The 24,955-nt window shown below is 36.1% G+C and overlaps 1 protein-coding gene across 1 annotated transcript in view; it reads right to left on the bottom strand.

The window, feature by feature from the left end:
* Positions 1-24,955, bottom strand: part of CCDC171 (coiled-coil domain containing 171) — a 304,666-nt gene that overhangs the window by 122,169 nt on the left and 157,542 nt on the right. Inside the window, exons 19-21 of the mRNA XM_064580122.1 lie at positions 12,080-12,306; positions 11,408-11,590; positions 5,409-5,594 (exon numbers count right to left, since the gene is read on the bottom strand). Coding sequence (XP_064436192.1) covers positions 5,409-5,594; positions 11,408-11,590; positions 12,080-12,306 — 596 coding nt within the window. The remainder of the gene's footprint in view (positions 1-5,408; positions 5,595-11,407; positions 11,591-12,079; positions 12,307-24,955) is intronic.

The raw sequence follows: 24,955 nt of genomic DNA, 5'->3' as shown, positions 1-24,955 counted from the left end.
TATCTTCCAGTTCACTAACATCTTTTTAATGTCTACCCAATGTTCAAACCATTCACTGCATTTTTTATTTCAATGGCATCTTTATTTCATGTCTTATAATTTCTATTCTACCTTATTTCTTCTAACATTTAAAAACCCTTATTTTAAAGTATGTTTTAAAGTACCTTTGGACCTTAAAAGTCAGAGAGGGAGCATTTGCTTTCTCTGCCTATTTTCAAGCTGACACACCAGTCCTCTCTTGCCTTCAGACTTGGACTCAGACCGGAACTAACATGATTGGCTGTCCTGCTTCTCAGGCCATACGGAAGGTCATTTCTCAGCAGAGCAGCCCTTGGACTTGAAGGTAGCGTAAACCAAGGCCTTATTCTTATGTGTGGCGCAAGCCTGGGCTTCGTTTCTTTTGTGACTTTTTTCCTACCCAATATCCAAAGTAGATATCAAATTCCCCTGTAGCAGGTAGGCAGGAATGTCTCCGCCCCACTTCCTAGAGGGGCAGCCCTTGTGGACTTCCAGCTTCACCCAGGTAGCTCTTTCCTAGTCTAATCCTAGGGAAGCCTGGATTTCCCTAACATTAGGATTACCAACTTTAGCCCCCAGCTAGGTGTGCACACCACAGTGACCTCTTTGGACTTCACCTGACTCACCATTTGGTTCTGGATATCCTCTCTTTTTCTAGTATCTAAGTATTTTGCTCACTTTGTTTTAAGCTCAGCTATATACTGCACAATTCGTTTGTGATATTTTATCTAGTTTCCACTCCATGTGTTTGGGGTAAAAAGGGGAGTCCTTCCACATGAGCAAAATTTTGATACCAAGAAAATGACAAGGACAGTATGACAGAGATAAATTACAAAACAATCATGATTAAGAACATCGATTTTAAAGTCGTAAGTGAAAAATTAACAAACTGCAGAAATGTATTTTTAAAAATCATCACAACTATACGGGGTTGATTTCAGGTATGCAAGGCTGGCTTAACATTAGAATACTGAATAATATAATGTGGGGGCCAGCAACTTTAGATACGAAATAGTTTAGGCTTTCTGTGTCACGTGAAGTTCCTGTCTCATGTTCTTCTTTGGGCTGTTTCTTTGCTTGTTTTTTATGATCCTTTTAAACATTAAAAAACATTTTTCGTTCACAGGCCATACAAACCCAGTCTGTGGGCCATAGTTTGCCAATCCCTGATACAATGCAACATGCCAACAGAATAAGAGAGAAGAATCATATAATTATCTCCATAGATACATAAAAATGTATCTGATCATATCCAACATTCATTCATTTTTTATTTATGCATAATCTAGGAAGAAAACTCCTTTAACCCAGTGAGGATTTACCAACTAAAAACTTGTAGCAAACTTCCTTCTTAATGGAGAAATGTGAAAAAGATTCTCTTCAAGGTTAGGAGAAAGTGAAGGATGCTTGCTACCTCTACTTCTACTCAGCATTGAATCCCAGACAGTGCAGCAAGGAAGGGGAAAAAAAAAAAAAAAAAGATTAAGGTTTGGAAAGGAAAAATAAACTGTCACTATAGAACAAATAAAGTAATGTTCTGTGCAGAAAACCCTAGAAAGTACAGATCAAGTATCACTCAAACTGACAAGAGAGTTTAGCAATGTGGCTGAATATAAGATTAACATACCTGTCCATGTGCCAGTTTCTTTGCTGAATTTTGTCTGGTGGGGGGCTCCTGAAAGAACTAAATTAGGCAGGCTTTCTTTTAGAGAAAATTTTACATTAGCTTCTGCCCAGACACTACTGACCTGAGATTATCACATTCAGGTTATTAGGCAGTTCCTTAGTGCGGGAGACTCAGGCTCAAGGCCTGATCTACTGGTGGAGCCCAAAGCTTTGTCTCCTACTTCCAACATTGGCTTTGATACTTGCCTGCAGGGTAAGCCCCACATCTTTTCACAGTGCTAACTCTGATTCCACTTATTGGGGTTTGTTGGTGTTTGAATACTTTTGTCCTTGGAGATCCCTTTACTCTTTGATGCTCTACTGTAATACAGGAGTATCTTAGTCAAAATCTAACTGTAACATAAAGGAAGGCCTTTCTGAACATCACATCCAAAGTATGATTTATAAAAAACTATTACATATAGAAATATGACTAAAAACAAAACCCCAAAATGTTAATTGGTTGTTTTCAGATGATAAGTTATAAGTAACTTGTTTTCTCTTCTGTATTTCCCATATCTTGTACCCATGATCTTATTTTGTTTTTAAAAAGAAGAAGACCCTTTATTTTTTTTAAAGATTTTATTTATTTATTAAAAAGAAGACAAGCAGGGGGAACGGCAGGCAGAGGGAGAAGTAGACTCTCCACTGAGCAAGGAGCCCGATGCAGAACTCGATCCCAGGACCCTGGGATCAGGACCTGAGCCAAAGGCAGAGGCTTAACTGACTGAGCCACCCAGGCGTCCCAAGACACTTTATTTTTTAAAAGAAGTTATGCACAGGACAAATAAAAAACTATTTATTTAAGTATCACTGAAAAACACAAAAGAATATTTATCAAGTATATACTTGTTTTTCAACCAGTATCTTAATTAATTCTCATAAAAACTCTGTAACGTAAGTATCATTATCCCTAATTTTGCAGAAGATGAAACTGAGGCTGAGAAAGGTTAAGTTATTTGCCCAGGTGACAGAATGGGGATTTGAATTTGGAAATACTTGTTCCAAGGCCAGTGTTCTTTCTGCTGAACCGTGCTGCCTCCCACAAGAGAGCATTTTCACGTCACCACCTGCTAGTTCTAATTAAGAGATAGTAATTAAACAATCCTCTACTCCTGACAACAATATTTAAGCTACTGGCATTTTCAAGAAATTAATATGAACAGCTTTTCATCTGCCGGAAGGTACTACACCTAAACACAAACGCCAAGCTATTACAGAAAGAAAAGACTCCAAGAGGACACAGTTATATGCTTTGTCAAAGCCTAGTTAATTGCATTATCTATTAATGGGACATGAAGCATAAAAATGTTGAGCAATATATTTCTAAAAATGTTCGACTTGTCTAGTAATCCAAGAAATACAAATCAGAGAGACAAGGCCACATTGATCAAATTGGCAAAATTTTTTAAGTAGTAACAGCCAGGTTAGGTAAAAAGTGAAACTGCCATACATTTTAGGAGAGACGTTAACTGATAAAAATTTGCTGTAGGCCAATTTATAATATTTACACTTTTCTCATGTGGCCTTTCAGCTAGTAATTCCTCATCTAGGAAGTTATGCTAAGAAAATAATCACAGATATGTATATAAAGATTTAGCCACAGGGTTGCGCATCTTAGAATTACATGGAAGGAAGGAAGGAAGGAAGGAAGGAAGGAAGGAAGGAAGGAAGGAAGGAAGGAAGGAAGGAAGGAAGGAAGGAAGGAAGGAAGGAAACAAGCTGAAATGAAACTAAACCTACAATAAGAAACTAGGTTAATAAACTATGCATATTCAAAATAATTCCATCAGCCATTAAAAATGATGACACTGCTCTCTTTATTAGCATGGAAAGAAATTGTTGACATGATGTTTTTAAAAAGTAAATAAAAAATTATATATAACAGTATGATTGTATTTTTATTAACTTATATTTGGTTATATTTCTATTATTTACAAAATGTAAGGTCTGAAATAATATACCACAAAATTTTGACTGTGGATATATCTGATGATATGATTTGGGATTCTTTTGATTTTTCTTTTTCTTCATCTATATTTTCTTATTTTTACATAATGAATATTTATTACTTGTGTTAAAAAAGGAGAAAAAACATTGATATCACAGAATCGTATCAGTTAGTAAGAATGTCTACAACTATTATTAATATATATTAAGTAATATGTTATAAAATAGTTTGTATGTTCTCATTTATGTAAGAAAACCTATATATATTAAGTTGAACCATATAAAATTGCTGGCATTTGTCTGATTTTGACTTTTAAAAACAGCAATTTCAAATGGCTCGACTTAACACACATAATAGGAAAAATATACCCCAAAATATTAATAGTATCCTAGGAGTCCTAGGAGGTTTTTTTTTCTTTAAGGTCATCTGTATTTCCTTCTTTAAATTCATCTGTATTTTCTTCTTTTAAATTTCACTAGTTTCTAATTTTTTCTACAATACTAAATCCCAGTTTCTATATTTATAGGCCAAAGACCCCAAGCAAGTCAACTGAACTCTCTCAGTTTCATCAAAAAACAATGGGGGGAGGGGAGGGCACCTGGGTGGCTCAGTCAGTTAAGCATCTGCCTTTGGCTCAGGTCATGATCCCAGGGTCCTGGGATCGAGCCCCACATCGAGCTCCCTGCTCAGTGGGGAGCCTGCTTCTCCCTCTCCCTCTGCCACTCCCCCTGCTTGTGTTTTCTCTCTGTGTCAAATAAATAAATAAAATCTTTTTTAAAAAAAATCAGAATACACCAAAAACAAAAATGAATTCAAAATGGATTCAAGACCTAAAAGTGACACTTGAAACCATACAAATCCTGGAGGAGAACACAGGCAGTAACCTCTTTAATGTTAGCCATCACAACTTCTTTCTAGATACGTCTCCTGAGGCAAGGGAAACAAAAGCAAAAATAAACTATCTGGACTTCAGGATAAAATGCTTCTGCACAGCGAAGGAAACAATCAACAAAACTACAAGGCAACCTACAGAAGAAGGTATTTGCAAATGACATATCCAATAGAGGGTTAATATCCAAAATAGATAAAGAATTTATAAAGCTCAACACCCAAAAAATGAATGATCCAATTAAAAAGTGGACAGAAGACATGAATACACATTTTTCCAAAGAAGACATACAGTATAATTCTATTAAACTTTATAGTCAACATTTTCCAAATATACCATAGTCCTAAATCCATTAATGAAATTTTCTAAATGGCAACTATTTTATTGTAACTTCTCTTTTCCCTTCTAAGTAGCTTTGCCACAAATATATGACAGGGAGAACAACTCTTTCTAACCAAACCTTCCTCCTCCCCAGGCACACACTTATATAAGAATCAGACAGACCCAGACCCAGAACTTTACACAATCCAGAAGATACGTAGAGTTTCAATGTCCAGAGGGCATAAAACAAGTAAAAGAAAACAACTAAAGAGAAGAAGAAACAAGGAAGGTAAATGAAAAAAAAAACTTGAAATAATAGTAATTACTGGAAATACCCCTACTTTGTTTTCAACTATCCAAGTAAAACCTACTTGACATTTTTGATACATGTGAATGCACGCTTGGAATTGAGGTCCCAGAACCAAGTTCATTCCATCCTTATACACTTTTACAGGATAAAATTTCAGATCTTGGGGTCTATTCCCTAGCAGGAGCTATAAATGATTCCCTCGAAGATCCACACCTACAGGAAATAAACCACTACTGCAAGAGACACTTTCCTACCTTAACAGCTTCTCCTAGAGTTTGGTTTTTGTCAGCTTCCTCACTGGAATGCAGTTCAAGTCTATAATTCAACTCCTGCAATTGCTGTGCCTGCTCGTTCAGCAGCATCTGAGCCTGTTGTTCCCGAAGTAATGCATTATTCAGTTCTTCACATGCACTTTCAAACTTCTCGTGGGTGATCAGTTTCTGAAAAAAGGATTAAAAAATTCAGTTATAAGCTAGCTGCGTCGTTTTATCACTTAATCTTCAGAACTAGATTTGCTATCATAGAGTGTAACAGACACATTTCTAAGTGTCTGATACATGACAAAGTACAACTTGCTTTTCTTAATCTCATAAATCAAGACCAAAAAACATCATTCTGGTTTTTAAAGTAGAACAGCTATATTCCCGAAGTGATCATTTTTAGTCAAATAAAATCTTAGGAAACTTATTTCAAGTTCAAATAAATCCATATTGCTCAGATTACATTTTCATACATGAGCACTTTTTATAAAGAATAGGATTGCAGGAACTAAAGCCTTTAACGAGTTTCGATGCTTTTAAACACAGACCCGAAAGTCTGTGTTTGGCATGCGTTACTATTCACGTCTCCCTGGTCAAACATCCCCTCCTTCAAGAATCCTTACCAGACCATCCCTTCCCAACTCCTTCGACTACTCACACTACCATACCATATTCCTTTGTTTTCTTTATAGTCATTATCATTATCTAAATTCACTTCGTGTAATTATTCACTTTTTTACTGCCTGTCTGCACCCTGCCACCAACCATAGATCTAAGGATGGGAGCTCCACTGGGCAGATCTCATTCCACTTGCCCACTCAACACACAGAAGAGTACCTGGTACTCAGTAGCGCTCAGCAGGTATTTGTTGAATGAAAGAATATTCCTATATAAACATCTACAAATAAAAGTGTGCACCAGGGTATACAGCAGAGTTTTTACGATATCATGACTGCTTTAGAGAATGGAGCACTACATCTGTCTAGACAGTTCTAGCCAGGGGCCATCCCTTAAAAGGTGGGGAATCCAGGGCAGGACACACATGTATTATCTCCTTTTCAAAACAATTAAGCAAATGAAAATAAATTAGCAAACAACAAGAGACATCCTGATCTTGAAGTACAAAGAATGGGAACGGTTCACAAAAGGGAAGTAACTTGAGAAATATATATGGAAAACTAAAAAGCACTGTACAAGTCACTTAACCATGCTGTATATATTAAATACATATGTCTATTTAAGACTGATAACTTTCCCATTGTTGAAAAGATTTTGAGGTGAATATAATTAACCACAAATATAAAGCAAATTGATTTAAAATTTTTTTTAATTTAGGGTGGGGGGAGGGGAAGAGTAGACTAAAAAGCCTATTGATTCGAGGCATCTGGAATACATAAACTAGTGCAGTTGAATGTGGACTTTATCTCTGAGTTTTCTGCCACATGAGACAAATGTGCTTAGTTGTAGTTTCCTCGTGGGCCAACAACAGCAAACACACATCTCATGCAGAGAAAAATTTTTTTACTAGAACTAAGTTTGAGGATAAGTTTATTACATGGGTCTTTCTGTATCATAATATAGTTTTAACTCAGTTTTACTTTGGCGCCAGGTACCTTGCCTGTTGCCTCCCAGAAGCAACTGTCTTGTACTATTATTTTACTTTTCGAAGGTGTAATATAATGCATTCCTCAACACTGATTAAATTTTAAAGTATGGCATAAACAACAGCAACACTCCAGCATAAAAATAGATGGGGAAGGATTTACCCAAGTTGACACAAGGTAAAGGGAATGATCACAAGCTCACAGGAAAGTTGCCTCGTTTCCTGAGAGTCATCTAGGATAGGTGTATCTGATGTATCACTGATATTTTTACAGTGTTTAGATTTGGAGGAACACTTATCTTGTACTCCCTCCTAACAGCTGCCTTACTCTCCACATTGTCCCATTACCACTAAACCCTCCACTTCGAGAACATCAACTTTAACGGCCTCCTCTGGGCACTCCCATTCATTTCAACCTCTTACCATCCCTCTATTCCCTGACACCATAGCACTCCTTTCGGTCTTATGAACAGATACTTTTGTACTTCTACCTTTTGTTTGTTATGTTGTTTTCAAGTATCACTCCTCGCGATCAGACCATCTGTCACTTGACCTCTATAAATCAAGATCCCCATCATTTCCCAGGACTTCTTTCCACTCCTCCAAAATTTCTCCTTCACCTTAAACTTAGCTAATTTTAGCCTCTCTCTTGTCCATCTATCCCTCCCAGAGACTGACTCAATGCTGTTCACTCTTCAGAAAGTAAACAGAATCAAACAAGTATAGCAAAAGAGAATAAGAAAGAGATGGAAAAGCAGCTGTAAGGACCAATAAAGAAAAAAAAAATCATGGGAGATGGCTGTTACAGAACAGCGGTCAGTAGATGAACACAGTACTCAGAAGCAATAAAAATACCGAATAGCGGGACGCCTGGGTGGCTCAGCCGGTTAAGCATCTGCCTTCAGCTCAGGTCATGATCCCAAGACCGTGGGATCGAGTCCCACATAGGGCTCCTGGTTCAGCAGGGAGCCTGCTTCTCCCTCTGCCTGCCACTCCCCCTGCTTGTGCTCCTTCTCTCTCTCTGACAAATAAATAAAATCTTAAAAAAAAAATACTAAATAGCTTTCGCAGGCAGGATATTTCCCTTTATGTTACATTTTTAGGCCAACTATAAAGAAGCTAGTTTATTTTCCTCCTATGTGCTTTGCCTGAAATCAGTGAAAGACGATGATTGCAAGCACACTCCATTTTTTTAGAGGAAAGTAGCATCATTTTTCCATCTGTTCTGTTTTTAATAAACAATCCTTTATTAACACAGCTAGATATAGACATTAACCACTGTACTGAAGTGGTTAAAAGCATGAGTTTTGGAACCAGACTACTCAGGTCCAAATCTTTTTTTTTTTTTTTTAATTTTTTTTAATTTATTTATCTGAGAGAGAGAATGGGAGACAGAGAGCATGAAAGGGGGAGGATCAGAGGGAGAAGCAGACTCCCCGCCGAGCAGGGAGCCCGATGTGGGACTCGATCCCGGGACTCCAGGATCATGACCTGAGCCAAAGGCAGTTGCTTAACCAACTGAGCCACCCAGGCGCCCCTACTCAGGTCCAAATCTTGTCAGTTCTACTTACTAACTAACTTTGTGACTCTGGGCAGTTATTTAGCTGCTCTGTGTCCCATGTTCCTCTTCTGTAAAATAAAGATAATAATAATTTTGAACAATTACTGATATGAGAGGACTAAATAAATCAATTCCTTGAAGTGTTCAGGGTCGGTGCCTGATACATGGTCAATATGGTCATTAAATATTAGAAATCATCACTTTATAACGTTATATCTTCCAATTGTATGTCAAAGTATAAAAAGTACATATCTCATTCCTTCAATTATTACTTCAATTAACCCCATTTTTACTTCTACACATTAGTGAAAGTAATTCACACTAAACATTTCCTGGAACATATTCTTAACTTTTGCTGCAAGCCAGTTATTCAACCACAGTTCTTACAAGAGGATTCTGTCACCTTCCAGCAACTTTTCTTCAAACTCTAACCTTCTCTCTGGATTCTAGAAACTGAGTCCTGACTACTTCCAAACTAATCAAAGATAAGATGTTAACGTGTTTTCCTAATAGTTATGGACTAGGAAATCCTACTGTAGGAATACCTAGAATTCCTCATACATATTCCAGAAAGCAACATATCTAATCTTTCAATTTTCAGGAAAGTCACTATCATCTACACCTTAAAAAAAAAAGTTGGCTATATTCTAAATCTCAAATTATAACAAGAGCTGTTTCTTTCCATTTTGGCAGACCACCTCAACATCCCAGATTTAGTTAGCATACACAATTAAAAGCAAATCAAAAGGAGGCAGAGACACACTCAAAAGGAACTGGCTTTTAAAAGTATAAACAGCTTTTTATGATTTAAGATTAATGGCAAAAGAAAATTGGAAAAAAATGAAACATCTATTAACAGGAAAATAGTCAAATAAATTCTGATATATCCATATGATAGAACAGTATTCATTTATCTAAGATGGAATTAATAATAAGTGACACAAGAAAATGCTTCTAGTACTATAAATAAATATTAATATTTCTATTTTTTTTGCAAACTGTATATGCAAAATCATTCTAAACTACAACTGTGCATAAGAGCATGCATCTGCATGTGTACACACAAAAAAATGCAGGGAACAAAACTCATCCATAATTCAATATTAATTGGTTATGGGTGGTAAGATTAGAGTGATTTAAATTTCTTCTTCACACTTTTCTGTATTTTTATTCACGACTATCATGTATTCCTTTTATAATAAAAAAATTTGAGGCAGCTCTATAATTTTACCTTCTCAGAACAAAAAACTAAGAAAATGAGGGAAAAACTCGTGTCTTTAGACATTCACTGATAAGAGAACTATTACTTATCCCCAATCAGAAGGGTAATTCACAATTACTTGACCTGACTAATTTATAAGAACTTTTGGCCCTTTCAAGGCATAGCTACTTGAAATAATAATTAACATTAGCAATTTACGTTATCATAGGATTAGTAACTAAACTGCTATCTGCCACTCTCTTTCCACAAATGTTAAAATTGCAGATTCCAAATTAGCCATTTAAACTGAAGTTGAGGGACACCTGGGTGGCTCAGTCGGTTAAGCGTCTGCCTTCAGCTCAGGTCATGATCCCGGGGTCCTGGGATCGAGTCCCGCATCGGGCTCCCTGCTCCGCGGGGAGCCTGCTTCTCCCTCTGCCTCTGCCTCTCTCTCTCTCTCTCTCTCATGAATAAATAAATAAAATCTTTTAAAAAATAAAATAAATAAATAAATAAACTGAAGTTGAACTTGCAACACTTCGGTTTCCCAAAGAAGGGGGTACTAAAAGTAGCTTGTTGCTAGATTTAGGAAACAAATTTTGTATTTAAATTTATATTAGTTGTCATCAGTTGGATACAATTCTGAAGTTTCAGGGTAACTCCATATTCCTATATCCACACTGAGAACTGCAGTGCTACTAACTAACCCGGGTGGCAAATAGAATATGTGGAAAATCTCCATTTTATTGTGCTTCATATATTTACACATTCTGATCTTGATTTAATGTTATTTGGTATCCAGGCTTTCTTTTCTCAGCTATCTTCTGTTTCTTAAATAATACATGAGCTCGATGGAAGTTAAATTGAACATTTCTTTGGAAAAGCAATTTGATTTCAAATGAAATAATCTAGTTTACTCAAAATATTCAATATAAAGGAAAAGAGAGGACATCCCACCTCCCATTCCAAACATCAGGTTCTTCAATTGAGAGAAGTGTTTTATTATTTTTTAGTATACATTTGGGGGTTTGTTTGCTAAAGCAGTTAATCTATCCTAACTATAACTTCCTCTTTTTCTACACTTTCAGCCAGAGTATACATTTTAACAGGGCTATGAGTTCTGCTGACAGAGAATCAGTATTACTTTAAGCATCTGGTATAACTCCTGGTTTTTTGATATATAATTGAGATAGAACATCGTTTAAGTTGAGGGGGAACAACCTGTTGATTTGATACACCTATATATAAATCACAATATGATTACCACCATTACATTAGCTAAAACCTCTAACATGTGACATAATTATCATTCCTTCTTGTGGTGAGAACATTTAAGATCTAGTCTCTCAGCAACTTTGACATATATAATGCAGTACTGTTGGGGAATTTTAGAAGAGAAGTTTTCTGAAGAAAAAGAAATCCTATTAATGGGACTCTGAATTATTTGAAAAAAACAAACAACCAAAAGTTAAAACAAATATAGAGCTATATAGAGATATATAGATCATATATGTGTGTATATATGTGTATGTATATATGTGTATATATATGTTTGTGTGTGTGTGTGTGTATATATAGAGAGAGGAGAGTTCCCCAAAGCCACAGTATTGTAAATCACACATACTTACAGACTGCTTAAATTCATTTAATTGCATTTGGAGACCCTGGGCTTTGTCAAGTTCCTTTTTCATTTCATTCACATTTCGTTTGAATTCTGTGACCTCCAAGCGCAGTGAGCGGCGTTCCACTTCTGCTGCGTGCAGTCTTTGTGTAAATCCAAATATTTGCTTCTGTAACGATGCTGTGCTTTTCTATTGTTAATCAAGAGCAATTTTACAAGCAGTAACTACAGGTTTACTAATAAATCAATAGCAACAGCCATTTTACCAACTTAAATGTATCTTGGATTATACAGAGAACAATACTAGCTGTAACTGACACTTAGAGGTGAAAGCTTTACTTTTTATGTGACCAATAATTTGGTTGATATGAAATGAACAACCAACGAAAATAAATAATCTAATGGCTAGAAAAGGGAGTTGACATTTGTTTATGTCTCTTAGCATTCTGTTGCAGTCTACTTACAGAAATAGTAAAATCACAACTCATGCCAGAACTTTTGTATTTGGATATTTTAGACACTTACTCGGAAGTGCTATTACGTACTGCATTAAAGAGTACATGAAACCTAAAGGAAATCTAAATACATTCATGCACAACTAATTTAAACTACAAATAAGTGTGATTCAGAGTTAAATTTACAATCCTAAAGTCACTATTTAATGAAATTGCATACATACCAAAATGGGCACATGGCCATGTAGACCATACTTCAGGGCCAGCGTATTTACTTTATGAAGTCCACGAGCCAACCTCTGAACCAGAGAATCTTTTTCTATGTATGTAATACTCCTGCTACTATGCAAAGGTATACTCTCCATGGCCAGACTAACTTTATCCATGAGTTTTGCAAAAGAATTCTTGGCTGCACCTATGAGTAAATGTCCACAAATTCTGGAATTTGGATCTTCGGGGCGGGGGGGAAAAGAAAAAAGAGGCAGAAAAGATGTGAACTGTCTCTTGCTCATTTCACAACTCTGCCAATCGCAACACAATTAAAATATTTTCTCAGTTATTTAATTCCCATTCACCTGTAATGATTCATTCAGAAGTCCCCTCCCACATTAATTTTCACTATGAAAAAAAGGAATGCAGAAAATAGCTCACCTACTAAACAACATATCTAAAGAAAATCTGCATGTATGTACATTATATCATTTACACTGAACACTATGACACTAAAAATTCATCATCACTCTTTTCTTTGCTTTAAAACCTAACATAAATTCATTTTCCATTTACAACTACTGAAGCTTGTTACCTTAATGTCATACTATTTATATTCTCAGACAAGAAAATATAATTTGCCTTAGTCCAAGGCAATTAAAATTTTACAACGACAATTACTTATTTCCCCACAGGATTTTGGTAATCATCCCTCTCACATAATGGACTTAAGGTCCCAGCATATCCAACATGGCCTGCTTGCTGCTAGATGCATCAGGTCTGTAATTAATAATTGTGTTTAGTGTTGATAAATAAAATTGTCAGTGCACTTTCTACTAATTGGTATTCCAGATAATGGTTAATAGGTTTATTTATGCCTTAATAAAAGTCATGTAATTTAGTTTTCCCTCTGCTAGGCAGGTCTTAATCTGTCATTACATGTTTTATGATACTATCTGTGTAAAATGACAAGCATGGAGAGATTATTTAAATTCAGTAGTATATCATTCTACATTTCAGGAGCCTCTGCTGTTGGAATTAACTTAAATTTTGTCTTTACATCATAAACACAAAAAGGATATTTGGCCAGTTTTATCCAATAGAAAAATGTTTTATAATTCTAAGAATACATACGGTTCAACAGTAAAGAACAACATTGGCTGGGAAGGTGATCAAACAGTGGTTTTCTAAGTCAGAAAGAACAATCTCACAGAAGCCCTGTGTTCAAAAATGTGAGGCTTCTTTTATTTCTTTATTCCTCAGTGGATAAAAGGAAAGATAAATTTTTAAATTTATGCAGCAGTCATGGGGCACCTGGGTGGTTCAGTCGGTTAAGCATCAGACTCTTGATTTTGGCTTAGGTCATGATCTCAGGGTCATGGGATTGAGCCTTGCATTGGCCTCAGCGCTCAGCAGGGAGTCTGCTGGAGATTCTCTTTCTCCCTCTCCCTCTGCCCCTCCCTCTGCTAGCATGCTCTCTCTCAAATAAATAAATAAGTAAATAAATCTTTTAAAAAAATTTATGCAGCAATCAGATTTTGGAAACCACAACTGCCTAGAAGTTATACATAAAATAAAAGTTATAAATTGAATAAAAGCATAATACCCTTCATGTAGAATTTATTTCTATTAGTTATTGATGCATTAACTTCTAACAATATAAGGTGATATAAGTTTAATTCTATATACCTCTCATAAACATACTCTCTAAGAATCCCATTGACAGAAGGCATATAAAGTATAATTAAAATACACAGTTCCTTTGTTAACAATCAATTATTTAAATAAGTCATGAATAAAAAAGAGTTCAGTAGCTTCACATACCAATTAACATAAAATACAGAACAACTGATTTAAAAGAATTGTTAAATTAGTGTTTAATAGGTCATTGAAAAAATAAACAGTAAAAGCCATTTTACCTATAACATTCAATATTATACATCATTCCAGTGCCTAATATATGTATTCCCTGTGTCTCAACTGGCTTGCAACTCCTTAACTGTGTCTTTTGTTATCTCAGTAAACCCTGTATTTGTACTGTACCAGCCTAGCATATATGGATATTTTGTATGTGTTTATTGGATTAATTGTACTTCATTTTACTTCCATAGCAGCTGCAACATGCTGAATATAAGGATGCATTCAATAATACCAAGAAAGACACATAGATCAATGGAACAGAATAGAGAACCCAGAAATGGACCCTCAACTCCTTGGTCAACTAATCTTTGACAAAGCAGGAAAGAATGTCCAATGGAAAAAAGGCAGTCTCTCCAACAAATGGTGTTGGGAAAATTGGACAGCCACATGCAGAAGAATGAAACTGGACAATTTCCTTACACCATACACAAAAATAGACTGAAAATGGATGAAAGATCTAAATGTGAGACAGGAATCCATCAAAATCCTAGAGGTGAACACAGGCAGCAACCTCTATGACCTCGGCCGCAGCAACTTCCTGCTAGACACACCTCCAAAGGCAAGGGAAACAAAAGCAAAAGTGAACTACTGGGACCTCATCAAGATAAAAAACTGCTGCACAGCAAAGGAAATAGTCAACAAAACTAAAAGGCAATCTATGGAATGGGAGAAGATATTTGCAAATGATATGTCAGATAAAGGGCTACTATCCAAAATCTATAAAGAACTTATCAAATTCAACACCCAAAAAATAAATAACCCAGAAATGGACAGAAGACATGAACAGACATTTTTCCAAAGAAGACATCCAAATGGCCAGCAGACACATGAAAAAATGCTCAGCATCACTTGGCATCAGGGAAATCCAAATCAAAATCTCAATGAGATACCACCTCACACCAGTCAGAATGGGTAAAATTAACAAGTCAGGAAACGACAAATGTTGGCGAGGATGCAGAGAAAGGGGAACCCTCCTACACTGTTGGTGAGAATGCAAGCTGGTGCAGCCACTCTGGAAAACAGTATGGAGGTTCCTCAAAAAGTTAAAAATAGAGCTACCCTATGACCCAGCAATTGCACCACTAGGTATTTACCCAAAGGATACAAATGCAGTGATCCAAAGGGGCACTTGCACCCCAATGTTTATAGCAGCAATGTCCACAATAGCCAAACTATGGAAAGAGCCCAGATGTCCATCAACAGATGAATGGATAAAGAAGATGTGGTGTGTATATATACAATGGACTATTATTCGGCCATCAAAAAGGATGCTATCTTACCATTTGCAATAAGGCAGATGGAACTGGAGAGTATTATTCTGAGCAAAATAAGTCAATCAGAGAAAGATAATTATCACATGGTTTCCCTCATATTGGAATTTAAGAAACAAAACAGAGGATCATAGGGGAAGGGAGGGAAAAATAAAACAAGATGAAATCAGAGAGAGAGACAAACCATAAGAGACTCTTAACTATAGGAAACAAACTGAGGGTTGCTGGAGGGGAGGTGGGTGGGGAGATGGGGTAACTGGGTGATGGGCATTAAGGAGGGCACGTGATGTAATGAGCACTCGGTGCTATATGCAACTGATGAATAACCAAACTCTACATCTGAAGTTAATGATACACTATATGTTAATTAATTGAATTTAAATAAGATTAAAAAAAAGAAAAATTAATATTTTTAGTGCTATGTCAAAAGCTATTCTTTATATTTAAATTTTTTTAAATTTTATTATGTTATGTTAATCACCATACATTACATCATTAGTTTTTGATGTAGTGGTCCATGATTCATTGTTTGCACATAATACCCAGTGCTCCATTCAAAATACATGCCTTCTTTAATACCCATCACTGGGCTAAACCATCCCCCCACCCCCTCCCCTCTAGAACCCTCAGTTTGTTTCTCAGAGTCCATAGTCTCTCATGGTTCGTCTCCTCCTCCGATTTCCTGCCCTCATTTTTCCCTTCCTACTATCTTCTTTTTTTTTTTAACATATATTATTTGTTTCAGAGGTACAGGTCTGTGATTCAACAGTCTTACACAATTCACAGTGCTCACCACAGCACATACCCTCCCCAATGTCTATCACCCAGCCACCCCATCCCTCCCACCCCCCACCACTCCAGCAAACCTCAGTTTATTTCCTGAGATTAAGAATTCCTCATATCAGTGAGGTCATATGATACATGTCTTTCTCTGATTGACTTATTTCACTCAGCATAATACCCTCCAGTTCCATCCACGTCATTGCAAATGGCAAGATTTCGTTCCCTTTGATGGCTGCATAATATTCCATTGTATATATATACCACATCTTCTTTATCCATTCATCTGTCAGTGGACATCTTGGCTCTTTCCACAGTTTGGCTATTGTGGACATGGCTGCTATAAACATTGGGGTGCACGTACCCCTTCGGATCCCTACATTTGTATCTTTGAGGTAAATACCCAGTAGTGCAATTGTTGGGTCATATGGTACCTCTATTTTCAACTTTTTGAGGAACCTCCATACTGTTTTCCAGAGTGGCTGCACCAGCTTGCATTCCCACCAATGGTGTAGGAGGGTTCCCCTTTCTCCGCATCCCCGCCAACACCTGTCATTTCCTGACTTGTTAATTTTACCCATTCTGACTGGTGTGAGGTGGTATCTCATTGAGGTTTTGATTTGGATTTCCCTGATGTCAAGTGATGTTGAGCACATTTTCATGTGTCTGTTGGCCATTTGGAGGTCTTCTTTGGAAAAATGTCTGTTCATGTCTTCTGCCCATTTCTTGATTGGATCATTTGTTCTTTGGGTGTTGAGTTTGATAAGTTCTTTATAGATTTTGGATACTAGTCCTTTATCTGATATGTCATTTGCAAATATCTTCTCCCATTCTGTCAGTTGTCTTTTGGTTTTGTTGACTGTTTCTTTTGCTGTGCACAAGCTTTTTATCTTGATGAAGTTCCAATAGTCCATTTTTGCCCTTGCTTCCCTTGCCTTTGGTGATGTTTCTAGTAAGAAGTTGCTGTGGCTGAGGTCAAAGAGGTTGCTGCCTTGTTCTCCTTTAGGATTTTGATGGACTCCTGTCTCACATTGAGGTCTTTCAACCATTTTGAGTCTGTTTTTGTGTGTGGTGTAAGGAAATGGTCCAGTTCTTTATATTTTTTAGATTTTTTTATTTATCTATTTGTCAGAGAGAGAGTGAGAGAGGGAACAGCAGGCAGAGGGAGAAGGAGTCTCCCTGTTGAGCAGGGAGCCCAATGAGGGACTCAGTCCCAGGACCCTGGAATCATGACCTGAGCCAAAGGCAGATGCTTAACTAACTGAGCTGCCCAGGTGTCCCAAAAGTTATTCTTTTTAAATAAACAAGATAAAAGCTCATCATTTTAGGAAATTTTCAGGCATATCAAAGTAATAAAATTTTCACAAAGAGCCTTTAAAAGCAAAAATCAATTATAATTAAATTTTAATGAATAGCAGTTTTTTACTATATCATAGAAACAAATTTGTGTAGGCACTAACCACTCTGAAAGGCAAAATTGAGTGACAATATAATTCTACAAGGCATTCTTCTGAATTTTTAAGAAGCGGGAAAGAGGCATAAGTTCCTGACTGCTGACTCTCAAGGAATTACAGAAAGAGCACTAAATAATTTATGCTTTGATGAATGAGAAGTATTTTTGTGACATACTTCACATTATACAGTATAGAGTACAATTAATTCAACATTAAATAAATGAAGAAACAAAAAAAAACCCTCTAGTGACATAGTTGTACGATTATTTGTATAATGATATAGAAATACGAGACAAAAATAAAGTCACTGAAATTTCTCATGTCTACTCTGGTCTAAATTGTTTAAATGTTTGCTACATTTAACAAATTCTTGTTTATGTAAAATACATTTGTTAATCACTTTCCCTCTATTTAATAGCATGTGTCTTTTGAGAAAGAAGAGGACTCTAATGGACTTTTTCCAATAGCAAAGGCAATATCATATATTTAAGATTAAAATCTTTAAAACAAATTCATAAAGAATTGGTTTGACCAGTAATTCTAAACCTGTGAGCTGCAGATCTTGGGGCAGGGGTAGGGGAGGCTGAAGAATTATTTCAAGGGTTCCATCACTTTTAACTAAAGCAACCATTGCCATCTTGATCTTTATTTAACCCTAAAAAAATATACAGCATGAATAATATATGCCCATGATGTTGTGGGTAATAAATTAAGTCCTTTAAAACATTATCACAGTCAACTGCTACTGAAAATACAACTATCATCTGGGGAGAGAGCAGTCTACAATATGTCTTCTTATCAAAATGGAGTCCTCAAACTTAGAAAGATTGAGAAACACTCCTTTATTGAAAATGGGGATTCATGAGTAATGATTTAATTAGTACATATGTAATACAAAATTATTTAATTTAATCATAATGTTGGTCATGAGTATAATATTAATAACAATGAGTAATAATACAATAACAACAAATGTTAATCATGAGTAATGCTAACACCTTAAATTCCAACTCAGCTCCACACACTTGGGAATATTTTGTCATCCTTGACATCTCTGTCTCCCTTACCATCTCCCCCACATCCCATCCTTAATATTTCTCCAATCTACTCAATGTTCTCTGTGATCATGCCCATATCTTATCTGTATTCTTGCAAGAGTCTCCCTATTCTTCTTCAGTCTTTCCCTTCTTCAATCCATCCTCCACCACAGGCAAAGTGTCTTGTAAAACACAAATATGAGGGGCACCTGGGTGGCGCAGTTGGCTGAGGATCTGACTCCATTTTGGCTCAGGTCATGGTCGTGAGACCAAGCCCCACGTTGGGCTCCATGCTGGGTGTGGAGCCTGCTTAAGATTCTCTCTCCCTTTCCCTATGCCCCAACCCCCTACCCCCACTTGCATATGGATGCATGCTCTGTCTCTGTCAAAAATAAAATAAAATAAAATAAAATAAAATAAAATAAAATAAAATAATATAAAATAAAATAAAATAAAATAAAACAATAAAATAAAACACAAATAGGATCTTTTCACAACTCCTGCTTTTATGCCTGGGTGAAGATCTAGGAATAAATTTCAAACTCCTTAAAACATGCCCTATAAGGCCCTACATGATCTGATCCCTGCTTACTTGTTCAGGAAGACCTTTCACTATTAACACTTTTATATGCAACTCTTTTCAAGTGATACCAACACATCACAATCTTAAACCAAAAATAATGCTTGTGTCTCCAAACTGCTAATAATTTGGGAAATATGAATGTGGACATCGTTTTCAAACATGGGAGGCAATCATTATGGCAAGATGTTTGCTTCAAAGCAATGTTTTAACTGAAAAAAAAAAAAGGAAAACAACAACTATGAAAATAGCTCAAAATACTATAAGCAAAAGTAATGACAGAATTTGTCTTACCAGGGTGCCTGAGTGGCTCAGTTGGTTAAGCAACTGCCTTCGGCTCAGGTCATGATCCTGGAGTCCCGGGATCGAGTCCCGCATCGGGCTCCCTGCTCGGCAGGGAGTCTGCTTCTCCCTCTGACCCTCCCGACCCTCCCCCCTCTCATGCTCTCTCTCTGTCTCTCTCTCTCAAATAAATAAATAAAATCTTTAAAAAAAAAAAAGAATTTGTCTTACCATATTTTAAAATATCAAGATGTACATATGAAAAAAATAGCATGATACTGGTATTATCTCTTTCTTTATCTCTTCTAGAGATAGGGAAAATAATGGAATAGACAGAGAGACAGGAAATAGATCCAAGAGCATATATGCTAAATGACATATCTTACTTAATTCAGTAGGGAAAAAGGTGGGTGACTGAATTGAAAAGTATTGCAACTAGCTGATCATCTGGACACAAACAAATCTTAATCATTTCCTCACCACTTAAACCAAAAATAACTCTAGATAATCCAAGATTTAACAAAAAATTTAAAATACTAGACTGAAATATGAGCAATTCAACCTTGAGGTAAGGCTAGCCTTTTTAAGTAAATCAGCAATAGAAAAAGCACAAAGTAAATAATAATTTAGCTATACAAAAATTAAAATACACAAAACTAAAATACACACTGTAAAATTATTTACATGAAAAAAATTATTTACATGATACAGAGCAAACTGTTAATATGTGTGATACACAAGTTCTTATAATTCCATAAGAAACAAACACACCCCCGTATATGAACATAATGAGATAATTGTAAAAGAATATGAATGAGTGTAGAACAAATGAAAAAATTTGCAACCTAACAACAAAAAATGCAAATAAGTAATAACATAGTTTCTTTTGCCTTTCAAATTAATAAAGATGAAAAAGATTGTCATAATTTAATGTGCCAAAGGCATTATGGGGAGACCAGCACTCTCGGTACTGATCATGGGAGTGTAAGGCAAGGGAACTTTCACGAAAGGCACACTGGAGATTCTTTCCAAATGTAAAATATGCAAACTCATTTCTCAGGAATTTAGCCGAGGAAGTAACTGTGCAAACCATAAATTGTTTTTGCACAAACATGTTAATTACATCACAGTTCATTACAGTATTGCTTAAAATCATGGAAATTTTTAAGAAAAGACACCAATATCCACCAATAGGTGGATTGTATTGTGACCAAATACAATTAATAAAGTATACCTCCTTTATTGACATGGAAATACATTTAATTGTCCACTGAATAGAAAAAAATTACAATGAGGCATGATTGTATGATTGTATGATTCTCTCATGTGAGACTGTGTGTCTGTGTGTATCCGTGTTTATACACATGTTTGGGTGATCTGCAGAATCTGGACACAGAATAGCTCATATATATAAAGATACCATGTTAGGAAATAGGGATGGGAAACCTATAACACTGATTAAGAATCAATAGCTTTTATTTCTATCTGTATTATTTATAAATAATACTAAAGATATAAATGCCCAATAACAGGACAATCCAAAAATATATCTCGACTCAGACAAACAATATTCAGGGGAATGATTAGAAGAAAGCAAATTTTATTGAAATGCAGTTATCAACCCATTTTAAGTGTGGCTATTAATGTATTATAAGTAAGGCAACATACTTAAAATACAGACTAACTAAAGTTAATTTTTTAGGGGGCAGGAGGGATGGGGTGGCTGGGTGATGGACATTGGGGAGGGTATGTGCTATGGTGAGCGCTGTGAATTGTCTAAGACTGATGAATCACAGACTTGTACCCCTAAAATAAATAATATATTATATGTTAATTTAAAAAATTTTAAGAGGTGCCTGGGTGGCTCAGTCAGTTAAGCGGCTGCCTTGGGCTCAGGTCATGATCCCAGGATGGGTTCATGATCCCTCATCGGGTTCCCTGCTCAGCGGGGAGTCTGTGTCCCTTTCCCTCTGCCCCTCTTCCTGCTCATGCTCTCTCTCTCATAAATAAATAAAATCTTTTTAAAAAATCAAATAAATTCAAAACTTATTGTGTAAGTTTTTGTCCTAAAGTCAGTGAATTCATCTCTGGTTCTGTCAATATATTCAATATAATTTACATCTTAAAGAAAAAGGATTGTGAATCCATAGCTCAAATCTGATGCTCTGCATTTGAAAGCTGCTAAGAGAGTATATCTTAAAGTTCTTATCACAGGAAAAAAATGTTTTTGTGACTAGGTATGGTGACAAATGTTAACTAGTCCTGCTATAGTGATTATTTAGCAATATATACCAATACTGAATCATTATGTTGTACAACTGAAATTAATATGTCAATTAGACCTCATTTTTTTAAAGTGGCTGGCATATAATAGATGCTCAATACTTACTGAATGGATGAAAAAAACTGCTGCTATGAAGATAGAAGGAACTTAAGTAACTTCATGTTGGGTTTTTTTTCCCCTCAGTTTTATCAAGAAAATATTGACATATGTCACTGTATAAGTTTAAGGCATATAACATGACGGTTTAATTTACATACAGTGTGAAATAATTACCACAATAGATTCAGATAACATCCATCTTCTCATATAGATACAGTAAAAAGAAAAGAAAGAAGAAAAAGGGAAAAAAAAGTTCTCCTTCGAAGAATGAGAACTCTTAGGATTTATTCTCTTAACACCTTTCTTATACAGCATACAGTAGTGTTAACTGTAGTCACCATGCTACACATTGCATCCCTAGGACTTATTTCTCTTATTACTGGAAACTTGTACCTTTAGCCACCTTCCACTAATTCCCCCTCACTTTACCTTCCACCTCTGGTAACCAACCACAAGTCTGATTTCTTCCTCTATCAGTTTGATTTTTGGGTTTGGGTTGGTTTGGGGTTTTTTTTTTTTTTTTCAGACATAAGAGAAAGCATAGTGTTTGCCTTTCTCTGATCTATTTCCTTTAGCATAACGCCTTCAAGGTCCATCCAAATTGCTGCAAATGGTAGGATTTTTTTTCATTTTTTTATGGCTGAATAATATTCTTTTGTATATATACCACAACTTCTTTATCCAGTCGTCTGTCAATGGACACTTAGGTTGTTTACATGTCTTAGCTATTGTAATTGGTGCGTGGGGTACAGATACCTTTTCAAGTTAGTGTTTTCATTTCCTTTGGATATATTCCTGGAAGTGAAACTGCTGGACCATGTGGTAGTTCTCTTTTTAATTTTTTGAGGACCCACTATATTGTTTTCCATAGTGGCTGTATCAATTTACAATCCCACCAACAGTGCACAAGGGTTCAATTTTCTCCACATCCACACCAGCATTTGTTATCTCTCTTTTTGATGATGGTCATTCTAACAGGCATAAGGTGATATCTCATTGTGGGTTTTTTTGCATTTTCTAATGACTATTAATAGCATCTTTTCACTTATCTGTTGGCCTTTTGTATATCTTCTTTGGAAAAATGTCTATTCTGGTCCTTTGCCCACTTTTCTAATTGGGTCATTTGGTTCTTTTGCTATTGATTGTATTTGTTCTTTATATATTTTGGTTATAACCCCTTATCAGATATATGGTTTGCAAAATTCTTTCCCGTTCTGTAGGTTGTCTTTTCACTTTGTTGATAGTTTCTTTTGTTGTACAGAAGCTTTTTTTACTTTGATGTAGTCCCACTTGTTAATTTTTATTTTGTTGCTTGTGCTTTAGGTGTCATATCCAGAGAATCATTATCAACACTTATGTCAAGAAGCCTTGTTTTTCTCTAGGAGTTTCATAGTCTTAGGTCTTTTTTTTAAGTCTTTAATCCACTTCAAGTTAATTTTTGTGAGTGGTATAAGATAAGGGTCTAGTTTCATTCCTTTACATGTGAATATCCAATTATCCCAGCACCATTTATTGAAGAGCCTGTCTTCTGTCTGTTGACTCTTCTTGGCTCCCTTGTCAGATATTAGCTGACCATACATGCTTGGGTTTTCAATTTATGCTTTTGGCTCTTGATTCTGTCCCATTGGTCTATTTGTCTATTTTTATGCCAGTAGTGTATGTTTTGATTACTATAGCTTTATAGTATAGCTTGAAATCAGGAAGTCATGATGCCTCCTGCTTTGTTCCTCTTTCTCAAGATTTCTTTGGCTATTTGGGGTCTCTTGTGGTCATAAGTTTTCAGAGTGCTTTTTCTACTTCTATTTTTTTAAAAAGCCACTGGAATCTTGATAGGGATTGCATCGAATCTATCGATGGCTTTTGCTCATATGGATACTTCAACAATATTAATTCTTCTAATCCATGAACACAGGATACCTTCCCATCTATTTGTGTCTTCTTTGCTTTCCTTCTTCAATGTCTTTTTTTTAAAGATTTTATTTATTTATTTGACAGAGAGAGAGAGAGAGCACAAGCAAGGGAAGCAGCACATAGAGGGACAGGGAGAAGCAGGCTCCCCGCTGAACAGAGAGCCCGATGCGGGGCTCAATCCCAGGACTCTGGGATCATGACCTGAGCTGAAGGCAGCTGCTTAACCAAGTGAACCACCCAGGCGCCCCATGATTTCCTTCTTCAATGTCTTATGATTCTCACATTAAAGACCTTCCCCTCCTTGGTTAAATTTATTTCTAAGTATCTTACTGGTTTTGATACTACTGTATATGGAATCAATTTCATTATTTCTTTTTCAGAAAATTGACTGGTTGTGTCAGTAACTCTTTTGAAAGAGTTCTGAAATGTTTCCAGGTGTTTGCAGGTTGCACTTTCAAAGAAATAACAGAGAATTTTGTATTTGGGGACTACTAGAAAAAAACATAAACATGAAAAACATAGAAGCTCACTTGGATGGATGAACAACTACTAGGTGCAAAGCTGTTCTGATACTTATGCAGAAAAATTGTACCAGCGTCCATGTTTACACCGAACACTGTGATTACACATCATGTATGTGATGAGTCTCATGATCACTGATTAGCAAAGATGAGCATAAGCTGTATCTGGAGATAGCTGCAACAACTGTATTACAACATGAAAATATCAGTGATTTTGTTCAGTAATGAAGTCACTACACTGCTAATACAATCGTGATCTGTCATCAGCACTCATAATTGAAGGGAATGTCAAAGTTCAGTTAGTAGTTAGTGAAACAAGATGTAATTTTTTCCATCCAAGTCCACAGATGCATCTCCACCCCTGCTCCCAAATTCTACCCATGGATCCTTTTGAGAAGGGTTTTGTGAGCCCAGAGTTAAGAGATCTCTTATCTAAGGAATATGCTACCCAACTGTTAAATCTATATCCTTGAGCCTCTGCCTCTGTGTCAACTTAAATAATAAGAAACCTGCATATCCGGAGAAAAGGGAACCCTCCTACACTGTTGATGGGAATGCAACCTGGTGCAGCCACTCTGGAAAACAGTATGGAGGTTCCTCAAAAAGTTGAAAATAGAACTCCCATACAATCCAGCAATTGCACTACTGGGTATTTACCCCAAAGATACAAATGTAGGGATACGAAGAGGTACGTGCACCCCAATGTTTATAGCAGCCATGTCACAACAGCTAAACTGTGGAAAGAGCCAAG

The sequence above is a fragment of the Mirounga angustirostris genome, unplaced genomic scaffold (assembly GCF_029215605.1).
Source record: "Mirounga angustirostris isolate CCGP_5_RB_7025 unplaced genomic scaffold, mMirAng1.0.hap1 SCAF_15, whole genome shotgun sequence".
NCBI classification, from domain to species: domain Eukaryota; kingdom Metazoa; phylum Chordata; class Mammalia; order Carnivora; family Phocidae; genus Mirounga; species Mirounga angustirostris.
The sequence above is the reverse complement of the archived record's forward strand: the minus strand, read 5'-3'. Positions and strand labels throughout refer to the sequence as shown.